We start from the raw sequence: 23,596 nt of genomic DNA on the forward strand, positions 1-23,596 counted from the left end.
GTAAAATAAGTCACTGTTCTCTCATTCTTCCCCAGCCTCCTCATGGCTCTGGACACCTCCATCTAGAAATATCTGTAGATTAAAGAGTTTGTAGAGAAATCTCATCTATATTTCATAACCAGTAAGGTTTTCAGGTTTAAATAATTATATTTCCCCAAAATGACAAGTGTGCTTTTTGCTCAAGAGGAGATGAATAATTACAAAGCCAGTACATAATTAAGCAGTTCTGATGGTCTCTTCTGGAGCTGTACGCCTGATGTAAAGGGCCATCATGAGCGGTGCACTCTGTCCTAGACGCCCACTCCGCTTTAATCTCTCCTTCTACCAGGAGGCTGAGATCACAGAAGTAGCCTTCTATCTAGGACTCTAAGTTCTCATCCCAGTCAACTCGGCCCACTTTGCCTTAATGCTGAGCATAGTACATTGAGTAATATTTTGACAAAAGAAAATATTTTCCTTAAAATTCAGGGATAGAAGCTGGCTGTTGTTCGATCGTCGATCTCAAACACCAGAGGAAAGGAAGAGTCCATTGTCATATTAGCTACTGGTCTGTTATGAATGGTAGGAATTTTTCCATAAAACAACCAAAGCTCAGATAAAACTAGGCACTTTAAACTTAAAAACTATCAGAAGTAGGCAAGAAATTCATCATCTTAAGAACAAAAGAAGAAAAGCAAAAAGGAGGACAGAAAAAACATTAGACCAATGATTAATAACAAACCAAGTCTTTATGACCCAGGGGAGTTTATCAATTCCTGAATTTGGGAGAAGGTGTTTGTAGCTATGTGAGTCAACCAAGGATGCTCAGACAGTCCAGAATCCATGCTTTCCATGTTGAGGGCTGCAATTGGAAAGGTTATTTTCTACTCTCCCAAATATTTTATGTCACAAATAAAATGAAAACAGCTCCCCAATCATAGCCTTTTTGATCATTCATCAGCACTTTCTGCTGAATAAGCCTAACATGCCTCCTTTGCCTCAGAAGGGACAGAAGCCAACTGCAAATTCTGATTTTGTTATGAAAAATAGGCCTTTACCCAGAGTGCTCAGTACATTCCCTGGAAATTGCTCTATTTTTATAAAACTACTCCAAGAATACACATACCTTATGAACATTCAATTACATGTCACACCCACTTTTGGGGGAAGAGGAGCAAAGAGGAAGAAAAGGGAATAAACATTTATGTAATCACCATTTTTTGTTAAATATTATCTTACTGAACTCCAAAACAACCCTGTGAAGTAGGTGCTATTATTATCCCCATTTAACAATTGAGAAAACTAAGGCAAAGAGAAATTGAGTAACTTATATAAGGTTATACAGTTTGGAAATTTCTGAAATTGGATTCAAACTCAGTTCTTCCTGCTCCAAACCCAGAAGAATGAAGTCAAAACACAATTTCACTGGTGTAGAGAACTCCCAGCATGGAAGTCCCCTCCACAGATGCAGCTCTCTGAATGCAGTATTAGTCTTAAAGATTTATCTGGCACACTGAAGTTAAATGACTTGTTCATGACTCTAAAGCTGGAATATGTCAAAGGCAAGATTGGAAACAGTTCTTCCCGACTCTCTGGAAGCCTGCTCTCCATCTATGCTCCAGGTGACCACTCACATAACCACAGAATCCTCCAATTCCATCCCTTCCTTCCCCTGGTAGGAAGGAAAAGAAAAATAGTAATAGAGGGCCCCGGGATATGTTGGTACCCATCCTATGCTGCCCTGGATGGTGCCATATTCTCTAGGAATGTCTCTGTCTCTGTGTTATTTCATAGCCAGGAACAGTCACATATTTGTACATAAGGCAAATATGGCAAAAAAAAAACAATCCCCAGGAGTTCTTAACCCTATTTGCTAATTCACTTGGATCTTCAGGTAGCTTTTCCTGTCCCAAATTAAAGTACTACCTCATATAACATAAAAGAACAAAAGAAATGTAATATAGGTTCAAGTGAGAATAAAAGGTCTAATATGTAATCAAATGCCTGGAAACATCTCCAGGGAAAAGCTAGATTTGTCGTCCTGGCTAGGTGGGTGACATTGGGAAAGTCCCTTTCTAGCCAACTTCAATTTCCACATATATTAAAACAGGTGAGGTCATATGAGATGATCTCTAAGGTCACTCTCAGGGCTGAGAATCCACAAAACACTAATCTTTGGGCTGAGCTTCCATGGTTAAAAGGCTCCAGCTTTGTAGGCTATTCTTCCTCCCCCACCCTCACCTTTAAGAATTAATGAGCAGCTCAAGCCATATGCAGTTAGTGGGGGATGTTAGAGCTCCTCATTCAGACAGGCTAATTCTGTGACTGATTAGAGGCTAATTGGTAACTCTGAAGAGCTGTTTCACTGGAGATCCTGGAGCTTCTAGAAAAGCTGTTTTGTCCACACCAAAAAAAAAAAAATGTTCTTGTCATCCTTTAGAGAGCAGTTCCCTTTTCTTCCAGGATCCCCTTCAAGTTTGCAGTGAAAATGAAGATCTTTACATGTCAACATTAACTCAGAGCCAGAGGAATATTTTTTACCCTTTTAAAAAGGGTGTTTAAGTGAAAGCAAGCGAGAGAGAGAGACAGAGAAAGAGATAAAAACAGTGAGAGAGAGAGAGAGAGAGAGAGAGAGAGAGAGAGAGAGAGAGAGAGAGAGAAGAGAGAGAGAAGAGAAGAGACAGACACACAGAGACAGAGAGAGAGAGAGAGACAGAGAGACAGAGAGAGAGAGAGACAGACAGACAAACAGACAAAGAGAGAGAGAGAGAGAGACAGAAAGAGAGAGAGAGAGAGAGAGACAGAGAGAGAGAGAGAGAGAGAGAGAGAGAGAGAGAGAGAGAGAGAGAGAGAGAGAAACAATAGCATGACTACAAAGGCAGAAACACAATGTGTTTCACCCTCTTCTTTGCTGAGGTTCATGATGTCAGCTTGTCTCCAGAATCTTTTCACAAAAGAGGCTAAGAATTAAATAATTTTACTTGTAAGAATTATAAAAGCTGAGATAAATGAAGGAACCAGTAAACAATATGTCAAACCTGTGTCATGGTGAGAACAAGTGTGAACATTTTTATATTTATATATATGAATATAAATTCATATTTATAAAGTGATTTGATCTGAATTAACAGTGTATGCTAAAATCATACAGGTAACAATGCATTGATCTGGCAGTATCATGCACACAAATACATACACCACCTCTAGTGTACATTTTCTTTATACTTAATGTTTTTATCCAACAGAAAGAAAAACTCCAGATAAGTTGAGCCTGAGAGATTTGAAGAGAAAATACAACCTCAAAAAGAAAGTTTCTGCCTTTGATTATAATTACAAATAGGGAGATAAAAATCAATCACAAACAGGAACTACTTGGATTCTTAAAATGAACATGGATTGCATTTATACAGCACTTTTAGGGTTATACAGCATTTCACAAATATTATCTCATTTTTCCCTTGAATAAAAATTCTGAAAGGCCACTGACATTTATTGCTCATCACTTTACTGATGTGGAAACTGAGGCTCAGAGAGATTAAGTGTTTTGTCTATGATCACTTAGCTATTAAATCTCCAAGTCAGGTCCTCCTGCTTATAAGGCCAGTGCTCTTTTTAATGCATCCATCAACAAATATTTATTAAGCATTAATATATAAGCATTTATGCTAGCTCTCTCAACCAAAGTCCATTCCAATATACTTGAACTTACTAGTGGCAACTAATCTCATGTTGCAAAGCATCAGGGCAGGAATAGATATTAACTGGGGCCATCAACTCCATCCCCCTGACTCTATAGTTTATTATACTTAAACCACAGTCAGATCTCCATCATCCATCCTGTCTCTTAGAAATCTTCCTATATATGAATTCTAGACATAGAGCCAACTCTCCCCTGTCTCATCTGTATTGTCATTAAGATGACACCACATTAAATTTCTCTGTCTCATTCTGAGTCAGCTGGTAAAGAAAAGGTCAATAAATGCTATCCATGTATACTCTGAAGAGCCACATGTGGGTAGCACATACAAGCCAGGGGAAAAATTGTCAGAAAAAATTGCCTTCTCTTCTAGTACTATCTCCGAGAAAAGCTGCTGTGCCTTAACCTCTGGACAGAGGAAAATCATTCTCTTGTCTCCTCTAATGACATTGGTACAGAGGGGTCCCATTCTAGAGGCACCAGTAAAATTCTAACCACCCCAGAGAGAGCAGAAGCCGATGTCTCTTTCCCTGATCTTCTCTCCAGAGCCCAAAACTCCTACTTCCTGGAAAAAGCACACTCTAGACCCAAAGTAAAAAATGAAGCTCACTAGAGTCCTCAAAATTGTGTCCCGGCCGGTCCCAGGAGACCACCTCCTGAGTGAGAGCTGCCAGGTTCTTTTAGACTTGGGTCATTAACCAATTATATGCGCCAGCAATGGTGACATTTCACCATATTTTCCTATGACCTTCCAGGACATCACAGAAGGAGGAGCCCTTGTGACCCAATGTGGTGTCCCTCTTCCAGCTGATCAGGACCCACGGCTAACACACTGCCCAGGACACAAGGCGTGAGACAGAAATCTCACCTGCGGCAGGTCAAGACAAGAAGATGACTTACCTTGGGCTTCACTACTTTCATGAATTTTCCTCTCACCAGGGCTTCCTCACGCTCCCACTTTGTGACTTTCTTTGCATCCAGAAACTTCAGGTTGGGCAGCTTGTGCAGGACAAAGCATCTAGAAGAGAAGGACCGGAGATCACCTGGGGAAGCTAGGTGAGACATCCTTCTCAGGCCAGCCCCCATGACTCTCCAGGAGATAGCTCAGGCTATTGCTGCTCCTTGTGTGCACAAAAGTTAACAAAATGCACAATTACCTGCCGGGGAAACCTTTCGTGAAAAGTGGTCCTAATAATATCCACACGCTGGGTAAATGACTACCTTTCATACATTCATGTGACTTCTGTTTACACACACACGGATGACTATATTTTACATACACGCAACTACAAAACCAAAGTGTGTGCATATGCACAAACACACACAGAGCTGAGCAGCTTATGGAGGAATACGCTTTCTGTTGTCTTCCATCACTTTATGCACCATTTTAGAAAATTAGCCCAGAATTCTCCCACTCATCTCAATTCCCTTTTCCCCCACTAAAAAAAAAATCCTTCCTCATGAAACACTGATAAAGAGCCTGCTTTATCCAGGGTCATTTCCAAGGGTCTCACCAATCTTATTACAAGAAATTAACCTGGTCCCAGCTACACAAATAAGTTATTACATTTACATAGCCTTGCTAAGATTTGTAGTGTTTCTCCCATTATTTAGATAAAAAAACTGATGTCTCCATGGTCACAGCTCATGCCAGTTAGAATAAGAATTTAAACCAAGATATCCTGATCCCAACACCAGTGCTCTTTTCCCACTATACCATATGAAGATCTAGATTCAAATTCTGTTTCAGATACCAGATTTGATTCAGATTTGATACCAGATAAGTTATCGATCTCCATATCTGTAAATTTTTTCTATCTCTAAATCTCTTATCCTTTCATCTGTGCTGTAACTTGCTGCAAAGTGCTAAGTTAATAAGTCAAATTCTATAATTTTACCAGGGGTCCTACATTCATCTGGTAGATTCAGACCGTCAGAAAGGAATACTGTGAGCATACAGAGCTATGTTGCAGAGCATGTATGTCACAAGCCTTCTCAGTCTCAATTTCTTCATCTGTAAAATTGGGATAAAAATAGCCCCAATCTCACAGTCTGTGTGAATCTGAGATGAGATAAGATATGTAAAACACTTTAAGGTGCTATAGCTATCATTGTTGTTATTAATAATAGTAACCAAAATGCTAAAGGATCCAAACTTCGATCCTTTTTGGCTAATCCCTCTCCTCAAGTCTGTACAGATGCCTCAGGATGGTAGGGCAATGACTTTGGATCAACTAAGGTAATCTCTAGCTGGGTCTACAAACACCAATAATAATAAAAATAGTTGACATGTAATTCTTTAAGATTTTCAAAACATTATCTCATATAAACTCAACAACAACCCCATATGACAGACATTACAAGTATGAATTTTATAAATAAAGAGGAGACCCAGAGAGACAAATTTATGCATGGTTACCCAGCCATGGTCAAAGGTAGGATTCAAATTCAGGGGCTTTCTGAGGTCAAGACCAGCATTCTCTTTTCTCTATAATACACTACGTTTCCAAAGAGCCACAGAACAATTCCAATGCATGTGATCTATTGACAAGTCTTGTTATTTTTAGAAAAGTTCAGCACTACATATAGTCAGTAGATGGTGAATTTCTCTGGCCATAGCAACCTATGAAAATGGTCTATTAAGGCCCAGTAGGATAGTTGTAATTTCCATCAGCAAAGAGAATATTTACAATGATGAATTTTAGGTAACTAATGATTTACCTGCGTTTGTTCTAACAGAAACGATCTGGCTCATTGTGAAAAAGAAGAACAAAGATTACTCTTAGGATGGATTCTAGAGTCAATGTTATTCCATAAAATACCATACTCTTTTCATTTTAAATGAGGGTGGAAAGCATCTAGCATGATGACCAGGATAGGAGTACAAATGTCTTCTGCTAAGTAACCAACAAGTTATGTGATAGATTTGGCAACTGGAAACATTACCAGAGTCCCCTTTGTGGGAGAGTTAGGTGGTTGATAATTTAGCATCTGTTCTCCCTCTCTCCCTCCTTCCTTCCTTCCCTCCTTCTCTCTCTGTCTCTCTCTGTTTCTGTCTTTCTGTCTCTCTCTCTCTCTCTCTCTGTGTTTCTGTCTCTGGGTCTCTATCTCTATCTCTGCCTTTTTGTCTCTCTTTCTCTCCCTCTCTCTCCCCTCCTCTTCCTTCCTCCTTCCCTCCCCACTCCCCCCGAATCTCTTTCTCTGTCTCTGTATATCTCTCTGTCTCTCCATCTTTGTCTTTCTCTCTGTGTGTCTTTATCTGTCTCTCTCAGACACACACATTTCAAAGAACCGTCACTATCCCAACACTCTCAATCATATCAGCAATTATAGCACCACTGATGAATGAAGGAAAGAGATACAGACACTCAGATCAAAGGGGAAATGAGCTGACTTTGATGCCCTCCTGCATCCTCTTGCCTTCTCAAACCTTTTCCATCCATCAAGATCCAATCTGGACATCACATTTGATGTGAAAGACCTTTTCTGACCACTCTGGTCCAGGTGTTCCTAAACTCTTCCTTCACTCAAAGTCAACCCCATTGAGTTGACCATTCAATTACTCTCTAATTGATCCATATGCTCATCTTGTCTCCTCAGGCTATAATGTCCATGATGGCAGAAGCCACCCATGCCTTATTTTCAGTCTTCCATAGTGTCTCCTACAGACCAGGGAGGCAAATATCAGAAACCATGGCATTTCTAGAGCTTTAGTAATTTAATTTAATGAACAATTGAGTACATAGTAGGCGTTCAATAAATATTCATCAGTTGAATAAACTGTGGAGAAAAGAAAAAAAAATCAACAAGAAACCACAGACTTCCATGGGAAAACAAGAATTTAAGGCATCTAACATCTTCATAAATGGTTTAGCCACTAGGTAGTAAATTTGATTTATTTAAATACAAAAAAGCACTTAATAAGAGACTATTATCTACATAGTGTTATATTAGGTTGGTGGATGAAATAAGTTATAGCCCCTCACAGATACTACAGTCTAAAAGGGATGATTAGACATTTGAAAAATAATAACAAAAAATAAAATTAGGATTATGAAAATTATAAAGGAGTTCCAACATAGTGCCGTGAGAACTCTAAGGGGATCAAGGAAGGTTTCATATAAAAAGTTGCACCACAGTTCAGTCTTGAAGGAAAAGAAAGATTTCAGCAGGCAGATAGTAAAAGCAAGGGAAGAGAATCAATTTTCTGTAGTAGAGATGAGGTAAGCTTTCTGAGAATGACATGAAATAAGACATGAAGATATATGAATGGGTAACACATCAGTACAAAATGGCAAGTTGTTCAGTTTGACTGAAATTTGACTGTTTACCATCTCCTTTTTTACATAGCTTTCCCCCTTTCCTTTTTTTCAATAAAAAAAAAACCCAACATTTTTTTTCTCCTTCTCTGCCACCCACCCTTCAGCTGGAAATAAAGAGAAAAGAAAGAAACAGGAAAAAATCAAACTCTTTTAACAAATAAAGCAAAACAAATCAATTTTGATTAGAAATGTCTTTCTTTATCTTGAGAACTTCCCTCTCTGTCAAGAGGTGGGAAACACGGTAAGGCACTGCATTAAGCAGTTCTAAAAATGTTCCAAGTGGTTTCTCTTTACAAGGTTGTTATGATATAAATTACTCTCCTAGTTCTGCTCAATTCACTTTGCATCAGTTCATAGAAGCCTTCCCAGTATAGTCTGAAATCATCTTTTTTTATCATTTCTTATGATATAACAGAATTTTTATTACATTCATATCTCATAATTTGTTCACTCATTCCCCAAACAGATGATTATGTTTTTAGTTTCAAGTTCTTTGCCATTACAAAATAGTTGCTATATTTTCTCACATATATATATATATATAAGTTATATCATATAAATATGCACATATGTGTGTGTATATATTATATATCCTTTTCTTCTTTCTTTGACCTCTTGGGATACAAACCTAATAGATATATTGCTAGGTCAAAACGGGATTCATAATTTGATAATTTGGGGGACATAGGTCTAAATCATTTTCCAGAATGGTTGGGCCTCCTTCAACAGTACATTAATATGTCTATTCATCCTCTCTTGTTGCATCCAGAACATGGGATAAGTACATGCTTCAGAGAGTCTAAGCACATCTCCACATATGCACCTTTAACTTAGAGGAGTTATCTTTCCAACCATCTAAGATTCCTTAGAAAAGATCATTAAAAGAGCTGGCTGGGCCATGGAATAAGGAAAGCCTAGTTTTAAATTCTTCCCCTTTGATATATCCTAGCTATTCCTCCCTATGCCATTCTTAGCAACCCCAAAGGATTCCAAGCTCATCAACTGCAAGGAAGGTGCTGCTCTGTAGTAATAGAGAGAGGGTTCTTACTCAAAGCTCTCTACAGTGTTGAAGGGGGGAGTAGTCTGAAAGGAAAAAGAAAAAAAGGAAAAGGAAAAGGAAAAGAAAGGAAAGGAAAAAAGAAAGAAAGGAAAAGAAAAGAGAGGAGAGTAGAGGAGGAGAGAGGAGAGGAGGGGAGAGGAAAGAAGAGGAAAGGAAAAAAAGAGGAGATAATAAGCTCATTTCACTGGCCCAAGTGGTCTCACATAATGAAATGGGCTTTTGGCATTTAATAAATGTTTGTGCAACTGAATTGTCAGAGCTATAGGCCAAAGTAAAGATAACCTCAAAGCTAGAGATTACTGTTCACTGAAAAAGAGATAACTTGCATGGTATTTTGCCTTCACTGCAAAACTATTTATTTTTGAGGTCAAAATGCACAGAAATTCCTTAGACTTTCTATCTTTCTTATAGAGATTCTAATGTCATGCAGTAGAAAGAGCTCTGGCCTGGGAGTCAAGAGGAGCTAAATTCAAAACCAGTTACTCTCTATCTCTGTGATCTGAGGCAAATTATATAATTTCTCTGGGGCTCAGTTTTTGTTGGGGGGGGGTGTTTTTGTTTGTTTTTAATCTCTAAACTGAGAAAGATATAATATGATCTCTTCTAGAAGCTCTAAATTGATGATCCCTTTGCCTTTCCCTCTACATCTCATAGTTCATTTTTTGTATCACAAATACACTGTTACAAACTTTTTTTTCCTTTTCACATTTTCTTCTTTCCCTGTTTTCCCTCTAAACTCGTTTTTTCCCACTGCTCAGTCCTATTCAGACCCAGTTGTAACCCCAAGGTCTTGCCCAAATTCCCCAACTGTCCCTTCCATCACTGATCCCATGAGTCCCACCGGCCTCTGTCAGTAGAGGAAAAGTTCCGTCTTCTGTTACCGGCAGCAAAACCCCCATGACAAGAGATTCTTTCAAATAAAGACATGTACAGACGGAAACACTATGTCAGGAGTGACGGGCAAAGGGAGTAAAGACACCCACTAAGTGTAGGGTGGGAAAAGATGAATATTCAGGTGAAGAAAACATCAGTATTAGAAAATCAGCAAATGTTTAATGATGAAATGAAAGATGCCTTCACAAGGCTGGCAGGAACCAAGGTGACAACAGACAGAGAAAGCATTGTCACATAAGCAGATTTTGGATCCCAGCCCTGAAATCAAAGGAGAGAAAGAAATGGTGGTGATTGGGGGTGAGCAGTAGGGAGGGTAGCCAGGGGTAAGAGGGTGTGTTTCCTTGCTGCCTTTTAAGGGAATTCAGAATAAAGATGGTTGATATCTACTTGATAATATGTAAGTCTGGAAGGGATTTTTCAAGATCTAGCTCAATTCTTTTATGGGGAAACGGAGGCTGAGAAAGAGTAAGTGTTCCTTCAAGATCACAGAGCTAGGCTTATATCTATCAAGATCCTTTAAGACCTAAGTCCTAATCTTATTTATCTTAATTCCAAAGCCTATAAGCAGAAACAAAGTAGGGAGTCTCCTTTCCCAAAGTTTCTAAACATCCATCATTAGAAATGTATTTTTTGGGATTCAAACAGACATAAGGTATTCTTTTTATAATTACTTGGGAGCCAAATATCGTCAATTACTTTTAATATGAAATTGGGTTTTCTGGACTGACCTCTAGAATAGGGGTTCTGAACCTTTTTTGTTGTTGTTTTGACAGTCAAAAATCTATGGACTGTTTGTAGAATATTTTTAAATATTTGAAGGGAATGTAAATTCCAATTAGAGTTAATGAAAATAAAGATGTAATTTTCTCCTGATTCAAGTTCACTGACCTCCCCTCCAGGTCAAGAACCTCAGCTCTAGGATAAGGAGGTACAGAGAGGAGGAAGCTAACACAAAAGCTCTGCCCCCTGGGAAGGGGGGCTGAAAGTGGATGAAGGATGGGGAGAGTTAGAACTAAGAGCCAATTTTGGTAACTCTGTTTGCCCTGTGGGAAGATGCCATCTGCTAAAGGTAACCTGGAACTGATGGAAATGATGGGGAGAAGGCTTCTTTCTCATGATATCACAGCAGTGCCTTTCAGGCCAGAACCTGCTTCGGCGACCGGAGGACAAACTCCCAGTCGGGGAGCTCTACCCCGTTTGAATCTCTCCTCTCTGGATTTAGGAAATCTGTTTTCCTTAGTGCTGGGCTGTGTCAGGGTGTCAAAAGCCAAAAGCTTCAATCCTGTCCGTGAGGCCGGTCTGCCATAAAAATACAAGGAGGGATTACTGAAGCCCCAGAATGAAGGCTTTTACAATATCAATTCAACCCTTGTAAATTTAATCCCGGGTTATTTGTGGCACCCAAATCTCTTTACTGTGATGTATTACTTAGTTACTGGGGTTATCACAGCACCATCCCAAAGTTGCATAGTACATAAAACATTTCAGTTAACAATGCACGAAGGTTAACTCTCCCAGATAACCTGCTATCACAGGGGTTAGCCCAGATGACATGCCTCTGTCAGCTTTCAGGAGCTATTGATGGTTCAATCAGTTTGTTTTGAAGGTAAAGTACAACAAAAGGGCAGTAAACTTATTCAGACTGTCAACGGAGGCTATCGGGAATGTGGCTTGCAGGTAAGTAATTCTGGGTGTTTTAAGACTATTATCAAACAGCAGTGGTTGAAGGAAGAGACAGCTACTAATAACACAGAAGGCAGCCATCATAAAGCACTTTATGGCAGGAGCCCCCATCTATAAATCCTGGGACACCCTGAGATAGCTCCAGATTTATAAAACTGCTTGTTAAGCTGGGGCCAGGCTTAATGAAAAGAAATCCATCTACATTTCCACATCTGAGCACCAAAGGGACTTCTCATGGGTTCAGGGGTTAGACAGGTGTAATCTTAGCTTATCCCCAGGTTCTCTGGTACAGACATATGGGAGACCCCAGTCTTTGTTGTCAGGTAAAAGAACACTATTGGTGAGGGTGGAGAGTACAAGGAAGAGCAGCAGGAATTCTAAAAAGGTGTTTAAAAGATCCTTATATTTCTTCTTGGGTGCTCATCCCCTCCTAAAAGCAGCAAATGAAATCAAATCTCTTGATTTCCTTTCTTGTTCTCTCTCCTTTTCTTCCTCTATCTTTTTTCTCCTTCCCTTTTCTTTCCTTTTCCCTCTTTTTTCAGCTTTACTTTATTTCCTTTTCTTCATCTATTTCTTTTTTTCCTTTCCTTTGTGCTTTTTCATCTTCTCCTCTCCTTCTCTCTCTGTCTCTCTCTTTTTCTCTCCCTCTTCTGCCTCTTTCTCTCTCTTCCTCCTCTCTCCCTCTGCCTCTCTGTCTCTCTGTCACTTTCACTGTTTCTCTCAGTCTCTGTCTCAGTCTCTGTCTCTCTGTCTCTCTCTGTCTCTGTCTCTCTCTTTCTCTCTCTCTGTCTCTCTTCCTTTCTCTGTCTCTCTTTCACCTTCTCTCCCTGCTTTTTTTCCTCTCTGTTTCCTTAGAATATTCTCTTTATGTGATAGTAATGGGCAAGGGACAGGTTGAATAAAGGCAATAGAAAAGAGATCATCAGCCATACAGGAGCACAACTAAGGGCCTTCCTACCCCCAGATCCCAGGTTCACTGCCCCAACCTTGGTACTCTGCATTTTCCAAAACAGACCTGAGAGAAATGATGTTGCCTTTTGCTCCCACCCACTGAGGAATTGGCCACACACCATCATGCTTCAAAGTCATGGAAAAGATGAACATACCATAGATCATGAGATGTGTTTCATTAACCTTCCCCCACTGCTGTTGGATTTCTCCTCAGCAATGGCCCAGGGCTCCGCAGGCAATCGGCCAATGATGCTGATTTTCCAGGCCCGGGGGAATAGGGAACTGACTTACAAGGGCATTTTTTTTTTGGCAGGGGCTTCTTTTCTCCAGTTTTTTAATTCTCTGTCCCTCTAGGGCCACACCTTTGCACTGAAGAGTCAGTGGTGGCCACTTTATGGTTCAGGAGAACAGAAATGGGAGTAAGGATCTGGATTCAAGGTTGATTCTGCCATAGAAATAACCTGGCTGATCCCTCTCTGTGACTCAGTTTCCTCATCTGTAAAAGGAAGACACTGGATAAGTCACTCCCCAAGGGAATCCCTTTCAGAGGGAGAATTACATGATTCTGCAGGTCCATTATACATGTTTAGAATATAACTAGCTACTTGTTTCTCCTCATGCCTATTTCTCTCTGCAGCCCAAATAAATGAATTTGAAAAAATAGAGGAGGGCCAAAGAATAATGAGCAAGGGCTCCAACCTGAATAGCTCCAGATGCAGACACAGATTACAATTATCTCACCCTAATGAGAATAGGTGAGCTCACCTACTACATTAATGATTGCCTGGCAAAGGCCAGATGATTTCCCTAACAGTTCCCTAACAACTGTTTGAAGTCTTCCATGCAAAAAATACACCCACAGGACAGACCCAGAGCCTGGACAAGAGAAGGAACTGGCAATTATGGTGGTGGCTTCTGTTACTTTGATCTCTAGGTCATGACCTTTGCTTTCTTCTGATCTTCAAAGCTGAGATTTTAGATTAGCTGAAGAATGCACACTGGGTTCTGTAAGCCACAACTTTTACTACTCTGGCCGGGTGGGGAAATGGGGGTAGCCCCCAAACAGACCCCAGAAGTCTGGGTGTCCTTTCCCATTCCGTTTTGATTGAGTGGCTGCAGATACTGGACAGAGCCCTGATCTGTTCTCTGTTGGTGATCAACAAGAGGACAGAGTTTAAAATAATGCTATTATAAGGAAAACCAAGGATCATGGTGGGTGGCAGGGAAACAAGGCAGAGACAGAGAAAAAGAGAGGGAGAAGAAGAGAAAAAGGGAGAAAGGGAAAAAGAAAAGGAAAGGAGGGGATGAAAGAAGAGAAAAAAGTGAGAAAAAGAAGGGAAGAAGAAAGAAGTGAAGATAGAAAAAAGTAAAAATAAGGAAATAACAATCAGAATTCATAAGATGTTAGATCTGCAAAGAACTTAGTAATTTGATTTCCTCATCAGAAGAATGAGGAAAATGAGACCTACAACTATTATTTCACAGCAGAACCCAAGCCTTCTGACTGGATAGCAGACTGAAGAGAGTAAATAGAAGCCCCCACCCACATTCATATCTGTAACTCAAACAATTTTTGATAAGATTGAAACTATCTCAGGAGAGCCAACTAAATCTCCCTCCTTCACTCCTCAAAAATTTCCAGTATCATTCATTCTTCCTTTCTTTCTTCCTTCCTGTCTCAAATAAAGAAATCCCTTCATTCTTCTTGGCTATTCTTTCTTCCTGCCTCCTTAATCTCATTTTCTTTTTCCTTCAGGACCTTGTTCCAGCTACTATTCCCTTCTCAGAAACCTACACATACACACACACACACAGTCTCTTTTTCTGTTTCTCTTTCTTCTCTGTCACTTTCTGTCTCTCTGTTTCTCCTTTCTGTCTCCAATCTGCTCCCTACAAACATAATTAAGTCATTCCAATGCCAAACAACAACAACATCAAAAACTTCTCTACACTCTCTCTCTTTTCCTCCCATGCAAAACTTCTTGAAAAGTGATCAGCACTCAGTGTCTGTTTCCTCCCTGCACACTTTCCCTTCCCTCCTCTTCTTTGCTTCCTTGAAGGTCATTTCTTCTTATGATCTTGAGGTATTCTCTCACTTCTCCTAGTCAAACAGTATTTATTCTCATTGCTTTTCTGACCACCCCTGGGTCATTTATCCATTTCTCTCTAATCCCATCCCCAGAATCATGCCTTGTCTTTTCCTTTACTCACTCTGGATTCCTTTCCCAGGCCTATCAGATGGAGGGTGTCCAAGCATCTCTTTGCTTCTCCCTTCCCCTCTATTTCCTTCCTTTCCCTTTCTCTTTCCCTGTAATCTAAAGTCTTCCCAGATCTTGCCCCCACTGTAGCTTTCCACTTATACTACCCCTCTCCCATATATTCTGCTCCCCCCAAAAGTTGCCATCCTCCCTCTGCATCTTGCATTTTTGGTCTCCATGTCTTTGCTCATTCAGTTTCTTATGCCTTCTCTCTAATTTATTATATGCACATGTTGAATTCCTACTTAGATGTTAAAGCCCAATTTAAAGCCACTTTTTCCATGAGATAGTCCCTGAACTACTGAATAATAAACTTTCCCTCCAATAATACTTTCTCATGTATAGACCTCTCATATACCTCCATGATATATTCATATATCCCTTAGTACTCAGTACACTTTTGACACAGTATATGCTTATAATTTTTTATTTCAGCTATCAACATTTTCCCCCCTCTTACCCCCTTCTCTGTGGCTGGGAGGTAGGCATGAAGGGGAAAATTTTAATAAGCAAAACATACAGTGGAGTGAAACTAATTTTTATATTAATCACCAAAGGTAGAGCCAAGATGGTGGAGTAAAGTCAGGAAGCTGCTCGAACTTTCCCAGTTTCCCTCAAAAACCACATGAAACCAAGCCTCTGAACGGAGTCTGATGGAATGAAACATTTCTCTACCTCAAGATATACTAAAAAAAACTTCAAGAAAGGCCATTCTCACTGGGGGTGAAAAGGGTGTTCAGCCCAGGTCAGACAAACTCTGGGAAACTAAAAAGGGGTCTTAATCACAAAAAATCAGTAACTAATACCTTCAGTCCTAGCTCAGTAGAGGAGCAAATTAGGAGGGGCAGCCTGCAAGCTGCCCAGGACACTTGGGACAGCACCACCTTTACCTAAGGAGAAGAGCTCCATCTTAAAAGTTAAAAAAAAAAAAAAAGAGTAAACACAAAAAGAAAAGGAAAGGAAAGGAATAAGAAACAAAAAAGAACCTTGAGCATAGAAAGCTACTATGGTGACAGGGCAGACCAAAACATAAACTCAGAGGATAGAATGTCCACAGAAGAAATTTCAATGAGTGAGATAAATTAGTCTCAAGCCCAGAAAGGCTTCTTGGAATGCTCATAAAAGATTTCAAAAGGCAAATGAGAGATAGAGGGAAAAATGAGAAAAGAAATGCGAGTTAAGTATGTGAGAGTCAACAGTTTGGAAAAGGAAGGGAAAAAATTGTCTGAAGAAAACAACTCCTTAAACAGTAGGATAAACCAAATGGAAAAAGAGATACAAAAGCTAACTGAAGAAAATCACATATTAAAAATCAGAATAGGGCAATTGGAAGCTAATGACTTTGTGAGACAGTAAGAATCAGTCAAAATCACTAAAAAAAAAAATGAAAAAAATGGGAGAAAATATGAAATACCTCATTGGCAAAACAGCTGACCTGGAAATAGATACAGAAGAGACAATTTAAAAATTATTGACCTACATGAAGGCCATGACTGAAAAAAAGAACCTGGATAGTATTTTACAAGAGATCATTAAGGAAAATTGCTCCAACATTCTAGAATAATGGGAGATATTCATTGAAAGAGCCCAATGCTCACCTTTGAAAAGAGACCCCACAAGGAAAACTTCAAAAAACGTTGTTGCAAAACTCCAAAACTATAATCTCAAGGAAAAAATACTGCAAGCTGACAGACAAAAACAATTCAAATATCAAAGAGCAACAGTAAAGATTACCCAGGATCTGGCAGCTTCTACAATAAAGTATCGGTGGGCCTGTAACACTTGCATTCCAGAAGGCAAAGGATTTGGGGTTACAAACAATAATTAATTACCCAACATCATCTTTTAGGGGAGGCAATGGAGCTTCAATAAAATAAAAGACTTTCAATCATTTCTATTGAAAAAACCAGAACTAAACAGAAAATTCAATCTACAAACACAGGACTCAAGAGAAGCATAAAAAGGTAAAAAGGTAAACAGGGGGGAAAATATATATATATATATATATATATATATATATATATATATATATATATATATGTATTTAAAGGTTAAACTGTTTACATTCTTAGATAGGAAAACAATATTTGTAACTCTTGCAAACTGTATCTATCGCTGAGGCAGAGAGAGGTGGTCATCACATGTACTGAGGATATAGTTGTAAATGGTCCTTGATGTGAGAATATCAAAGAAAAAGACATATTAACCACCAAAAATATTGGCCTCAGTATGGGTAACCTATTTTATTATAAGTCTTCTGGAGTCATGGTTGATTATTGCAAATAACAGTTTTTAATCCTTTCAAACTTGATCATTTTTCTAATGCTAATGTTAGAGTACAAATCTTTCTCCTGGTTCTTTTCACTTTAGTTTTCATCAATCCATAAAGTATTCCCAATTGTTGTTATTGTTATTGTTGTTGTTTTCATTCTGAAATTATCCCTTCAAATCTTACAGCATAAAATTTCACAAGCAATATAATTTGTTACCATTCCCCAATGATGGGCACCCATTTGTTTCTTTGCTATCACAAAAAAGCTGCTAGAAATAATTTTTTTTGCTATGAGAACTTTCCTCTTTCTTTGATTTCTTTGAGTTATCCACTTAGAAGTAGTCTTTTTAGATCAAAGGGGATACACTGTTTGGCCACTTTTAGGGCATGATTCAAGTTGATTTCCAGAAATACTGGACCAATAATGTATGTGTATATATTTTCTTATAATTTCTTCAATATTTGTTGTTTTCCTTTTTTTTAAATTAACTTTTCCAATCTGATGGGTTGAAGTAGAATCTCACAGTTCCTTTAATTTGCACACAGTTGACATTTATTAAATATTTTTTTATTTAAATTGAATAGAAGACATGAAAGGAAGGGGAAGAAGAGGGACAGTCAAATTTAACATTCTAGCTTTATTAGCCAAGGTTGGACTTAAGAGGATGGACCCAACCAGTTTATTAGAGATCTAGCTCAAGTTAATTGTATCCTTTCAAACAATGACTTTATGAATTATTTCCTCCTTTTGACCTAGTGACACCACTAATAGGTATATACCTGAAGGAGATCAAACACAGGAGAATCCCATATAGACTGGAATATTCTTAGTCTTGTGGAGAAAAAAGAGTGGAAACTTTAGATACTAATCAAAGGGAATGCCTGAATATGCTGTGGTATATGGATATAATAGAATATTATTTCATTATAATAAGTGACACATATAAGGAAGTCAAAAAAATGGAAAAATGTGTATGAACTGATACAAAGCAAAGTAAGCCCAACAAGGAGAACAACAAACTACAACCCTGCAAACCAAAACAACTTTTTAAATAATGATTAATTTTAATAGTCTATCTGGGTCTAAGAGAACAGTTGATAAAAGATAACCTCTCTATTCTTGTGAAAAATGGGTAATTACAGCTGAAGAAAGTAATATATACTGGGTCAAATTACTTTGGATTATTTTACTTTGTTATAAGGAGAGATCCAATATAGTTGATAAGGAGGTTATAACAGATGGGAAATGGCATAAACAAAATTTAAAATAAAACTGAGTATATTTATTAAAAACAAAATGAACCATGACTGATTACTGTATGCTTCACTCTGCTCCTTAAGCTAATTCTCTATCCCTTAATCTTCTTATGATTCCATTTAGTTCAAGACTCCATCATTCTAATATTATGATAAAGCTCCCAATCCTTCTAAAGCTGACCATCCTATGTAGCTCTGTACCACATTCTCCCAGAAATTTGACATAGGTTAACTATAATATTGAATCAATCTAATGCACTTGGACAGGAAGGAAGGTCTTCCTCAAATTCTTTTGATATCCCACAGATGACAAGAGTCATAGTCTGAGAGCTAGAAGGAATCTCACAAGCTATACAGTCCAATTTCTTAGCTTTTCTAGATAAATAAAGGAAGTTTAAGTGACTTCTTCAAAGTCAAACACATAGTAAAAGAGAGGTTTTTAAAGCCAGGTTCTTTGACTTCACAATGATTAATATTTCCACTTCAGTTATCCCTTATTCTCATTAGGTCACCAGCCCTCCTCCTTTTCTAATCACTTACTTCCATTTAAATTTAATACTAAAAATAACACCAAGGTGTGCACGTAGCTAAGTATAGGCTCCTCACTCTCAGAAACAGCATATTCTTATCAGCAAATAATATGGTGCATGCCCAGCTAAGAGCTATAAATGAACCTTTGGGAAAATCGTAGAAAGTTTTCCCTTTTGCTCCACAGCAGGCTGATACTGAGCAGCTCAGAAGTATATTCACTTGCAAAATGAGTTTTAATTATTTTATCTTACAGAAGCCATTAAGGCCAAAAAACAAAACAAAATTCAGTGATGATAGAGGTGGGATGAAGAGGAGAGGAAAAGGTGGGCAAGAGAAAAGCCAAAAGCAAGATCCTTGAAGTTTTCAATAGATAACATAAATTCAGTCCCTTCCTCTTTCTAATCCAATGGTCTGCCACAATGCGACCCAAGATTAGTCTGACCTCTATCAAATCAACATCTCCCATGAAAATGAAACAACAGACATACTTGTTTTGATGTACGGCAGGGTGACATATTATAAATATTACATCATATAACCACAGAAGATGTCAATCAATAAGATTTTTTTTCAGACAGCCCTAAATGAACCATGGGCTCCTACTTCTGAATAAGCTTCTTTAAAGCCTCTACTATTGCTTAAATGATTAATAGGGGACATATTGTCAAAAAATGTACTTAAAGTGAAAAACAATAAACTGTAGAAAGATCATTCATTTTTTAAACAATTCTCTAGTGAAAATGTCACATAAATTTACATAGAGGCATCACAATTGGGCTCTGGGTAAAATCTGGGTAGCAGGCAAACTTCCCACTTGGAAGGAGAAAGGTTGAGAAAATACTTTTCAGGAGCTTAAGAGCCTTTCTTTTCTCCAGAATAAACACAAACTCCAGGGTTAAACAGGTTTCAGAGAAGCTAAAGTATGATATGATAGAAACTTACATTGGGGCTACAGAAAGACTTAGGCATTTTCTCAGATAGTGGGAAGAGCAAAAGAAACTAGGAAACTCCAGCTCTGGAGCCAGATAGTTAGGAGGCATCCGTAGGTAAACACACTGCCTTCCTGATTCTCTCATGTTTCACCCCTGCTTTGCCCAGATCAATCAAATGAATTTATTAAATACTTTCTATTTATGGCAATCACTGTGCTAATCACTAAGGATAAAGAGAGGATGAATGAATCAATCCTATTTGCTAGGAGTTTCAAATAAGGGTGGAGCAGAAGGCACAGAATAGCAATAGTAGGTAAGCATATGCAGAATAAATATCAAGAGAATAAATGCAAAGTACTTAAACACAAGGTAGCTGGAAAAAAGGGCACTAGCAACTAGAGCAGGTGACTTCAGGAAAAGCTTAATGTAGATGATGATGCTTTAGCTGTGTCTTGAATAAAATAAATAAACAAACAAATGAATGAATGAATGAATGAAATCCATGAGGCTGAAAGTAAGGAGAAAATGCATTCCAGGCCAATATAAAGTCATGAAGATGGAAACAGAATGTTGTGTATGAGGAACATAAAAGTCTTGTTTTTACTAGATCACAGAAAGTGGGAGAGGGAATAATATATAGTGACCATGGAAAGATAGATTGAGCTAAGCTTATTATGAATTTTAAAAGCTAATCATTTTTTTCAGGAGGAAAGAGATAGTGAGAATTACCTTGAAAGTGGATTGCTTTAGGAACAGTGTGGAGGGTGGACTAAAATAAGGCAAGCCAAAGAATATTTAAAAAGAAATGCATCATTCTCCTTATTCCCCTTCTTCCTCTTGTAACTCATCCTATTTCCATATCCTTTTTGTTACTCCTAAATATAAACATTCCCCCCTTAAGAAAAGGTATAAATCTTATTTTTTGCAACTAATAGTAATAATAAATTATAATAACAGCTTATTCTTATTAATTATTATGAAACATATGATATAGATAATTTTGAGTCTTAAAGCCCATTAAAATAAAAAGGTGCTATGATTATTATTATCCCCACTTTAGGGATAAAGAAACTAAACTATCTCATTGAACTTAAGTGACTTGCCCATAGTTACCAGTTAGTAAATATTGAAGGATCTATTCAAAGCTTGACTCAAACACTCTTTCCTTGCTCTTTAAATAATCAGTCACATGACCTGAAGGAAATAATCTAAGTTTTCTATGATTTGTCATTTTCTCATCTACTGAATAAAAAAAAGATATTGTGTCTTGGGTTCTACTACTACTCGGGGAACCTCCAAGTGTTTGATAAATCCAAGAATAGGAACTTCTTGGGAGAAGGATTCTCTACTTCATAGGTATTGCTGGAAAAATAAATTGGCATAAATGAGGTTTAGATCAGTTTCTTACACCAGATATCACAACAAACTACAAATGAATTTACAATATAAATGCAAAAGGTTACATGAAAATATAATAGAAGAGAATATAAATAAATATCTTTCACAATGACAATTTAGAGGATAATTCTTGATTAAAGAATGATAGGGGTGGTTATAAAAGATAATTTTCATCATATAATCATAAAGCTGAAAAACTTCATATGAATTAAAGCAATATAGACAAAGTGAATTGAGAAGGATAAATGACAAAAAATATTTGGATCAAATACCATTAATAAAATTGATATTTAATATATAGGAAATCCAGACAAATATTTAAGATCAAGAATTATTCATTAATAGATAATTGGATTCATATTAAAAACGATGAAGTTATTTTTTTGAATTTCAAACTATTAACATTCATAAGACAATATCCAAATCACTAACAATAAGGGAAATTCAAGTTAAAACAGCTTTAACATTCTGCCTCACACTTTGCAATTTGAAAACAATGACAAAACCTGGAAATAGAGTTTGAAGAATTTTGAAAAAGCACTTTAATGCAAAGCTAGTGGTATTGAGAATTGGTCCAATTGTTCTGAATTATCTATTTATTTATTCACATCCATATACATATACATAAATATATATAAAATACATATAGTATATATATATACACATATAGTATGTATATATAATATACACATAATTATAAATAAATTATATATGTGTATATATCTATACACATACATACACACATATACATATGCTATCAAAGCAATTTTTTGTGGAAACAAAAAATAGAAACAAAAAGAATTGTGTGTTTGTGCGTGTGTGTATATGTGTATATAAATTCCATTGAAGCACTTTTTGTGGAAACAAGAAGTAGAAACAAAAAGAACAACTAGCATTTGGGAAGTGATTGAACAATATGTTATAGATGTATATAATAGAATATTGTGTAGTAAAAAAATTATGAATATGAAAAATTCATACAAAAACAGGAAAACTTTTATATAAAGTGAAATAAACAGAAATAGAATAATTTACATCATTACTGCATCAACATAAATAAAAAATCATTTAAAGGAAGTCTAACTCTGAATAACTGAAAAAATAATAATAGTTCTGGCAGAAAAAAATAGAATTTGATGTGCTTTCCTCAGAGGGACAGCTTGGTAAAATAGTAGGTAGAGCAGAGGGTTTAGCGTAAGGAAGATCAAATCCTCATTTAGACACTTATTAGCTGTGTGAATCTAACCAAGTCATTTAACTTTTATCTACATTTTCATCATCTACAAAATGGATATAATAATAATAAAAATTAATGTTTTAAGATTGCTTTGAGGTTCGAACAAAGTAAACTATATAAAGCACTTTGAAAACCTTAAATAACTATAGAAATGTTATTATTATTATTATTATTATTTCTGACAGAGAAGTTGGGGATTACTTGGGCAAAATGTGATACATTGTTAGACATGGTCAATATTTCCTTTGATTTTATTAACCATTTTCATATGTATATATATGTATACATATTCTATCAAAGAATATAATATAATAAGAAAAAATATAATATATATATATATGTAAAGAAATTTCAGCTCAGTTGGAGTCTGATAGGATTTTGATATCTAAGAATGACAGTTATGTCAAAAGCACAATTAGCTTAAATAAATTGTGTGTGTGTGTGTGTGTGTGTGTGTGTGTAAGCTATTGTAGAAGAGGGTTGATTACACTAAATTATCCCTAAAAATCCTTCTAGTTCAAAGTCTCTGTGAAGATATTGAAATTCAGTTCAATCCTTTAACCTATTTTGAGCCATCAAAATCATACTCTCCCCCCAACTGCCTCTTTAAGTTGTTTTGTTTGAGGGAACACCAGAAAAAGGTAATTCAGTCATCCAATTGGTTAATTTTAGACCAATCTAAAGGGAGAAGGCTTCAAGGCACTTCAATTAAACAAAAAGGTATTTTCCAAGTGCAGGGGGGGGGGGGGGGGGGGGAGGAGGGAGGAGGAAGAGGAAGAGAACAAGAAAAAGAAAAAGGTGGAGGAAGAAGAAAACAAGAACAAGAAGTAGAAGGAAGAGGAAGAGGAGCAGAAGAACAAGAACAATAAGAACAAAAAGAAGAAGGGGAGGAGGAAGACAAGGAGAAGGAGAAAAAGTAGAAAGAGAAGGAGGGAGAGGAGAAAGAGGAGGAGCAGAAGGAGGAAGGGAGGAAAAGAAGAATGGGAAGAAGCAAGAGAAAGAAGAAAAAGAAGCAGAAGCAGAAGCAGCAGCAACAGGAGGAGAAAGAGAAGGAGAAGGAGGAAGAAGAGGAAGAAGAGAAAAAAATTAGTTGGCATGGCCGTTGACATCAGAGAGCTTCTATTC

The 23,596-nt window shown here is 37.4% G+C and overlaps 1 protein-coding gene across 1 annotated transcript in view; it reads right to left on the reverse strand.

The window, feature by feature from the left end:
* Positions 1-23,596, reverse strand: part of LRMDA (leucine rich melanocyte differentiation associated) — a 1,282,853-nt gene that overhangs the window by 533,845 nt on the left and 725,412 nt on the right. The window contains exon 5 of the mRNA XM_031949467.1: positions 4,577-4,694. Coding sequence (XP_031805327.1) covers positions 4,577-4,694 — 118 coding nt within the window. The remainder of the gene's footprint in view (positions 1-4,576; positions 4,695-23,596) is intronic.

The sequence above is a fragment of the Sarcophilus harrisii genome, chromosome 2 (assembly GCF_902635505.1).
Source record: "Sarcophilus harrisii chromosome 2, mSarHar1.11, whole genome shotgun sequence".
Lineage (NCBI taxonomy): Eukaryota > Metazoa > Chordata > Mammalia > Dasyuromorphia > Dasyuridae > Sarcophilus > Sarcophilus harrisii.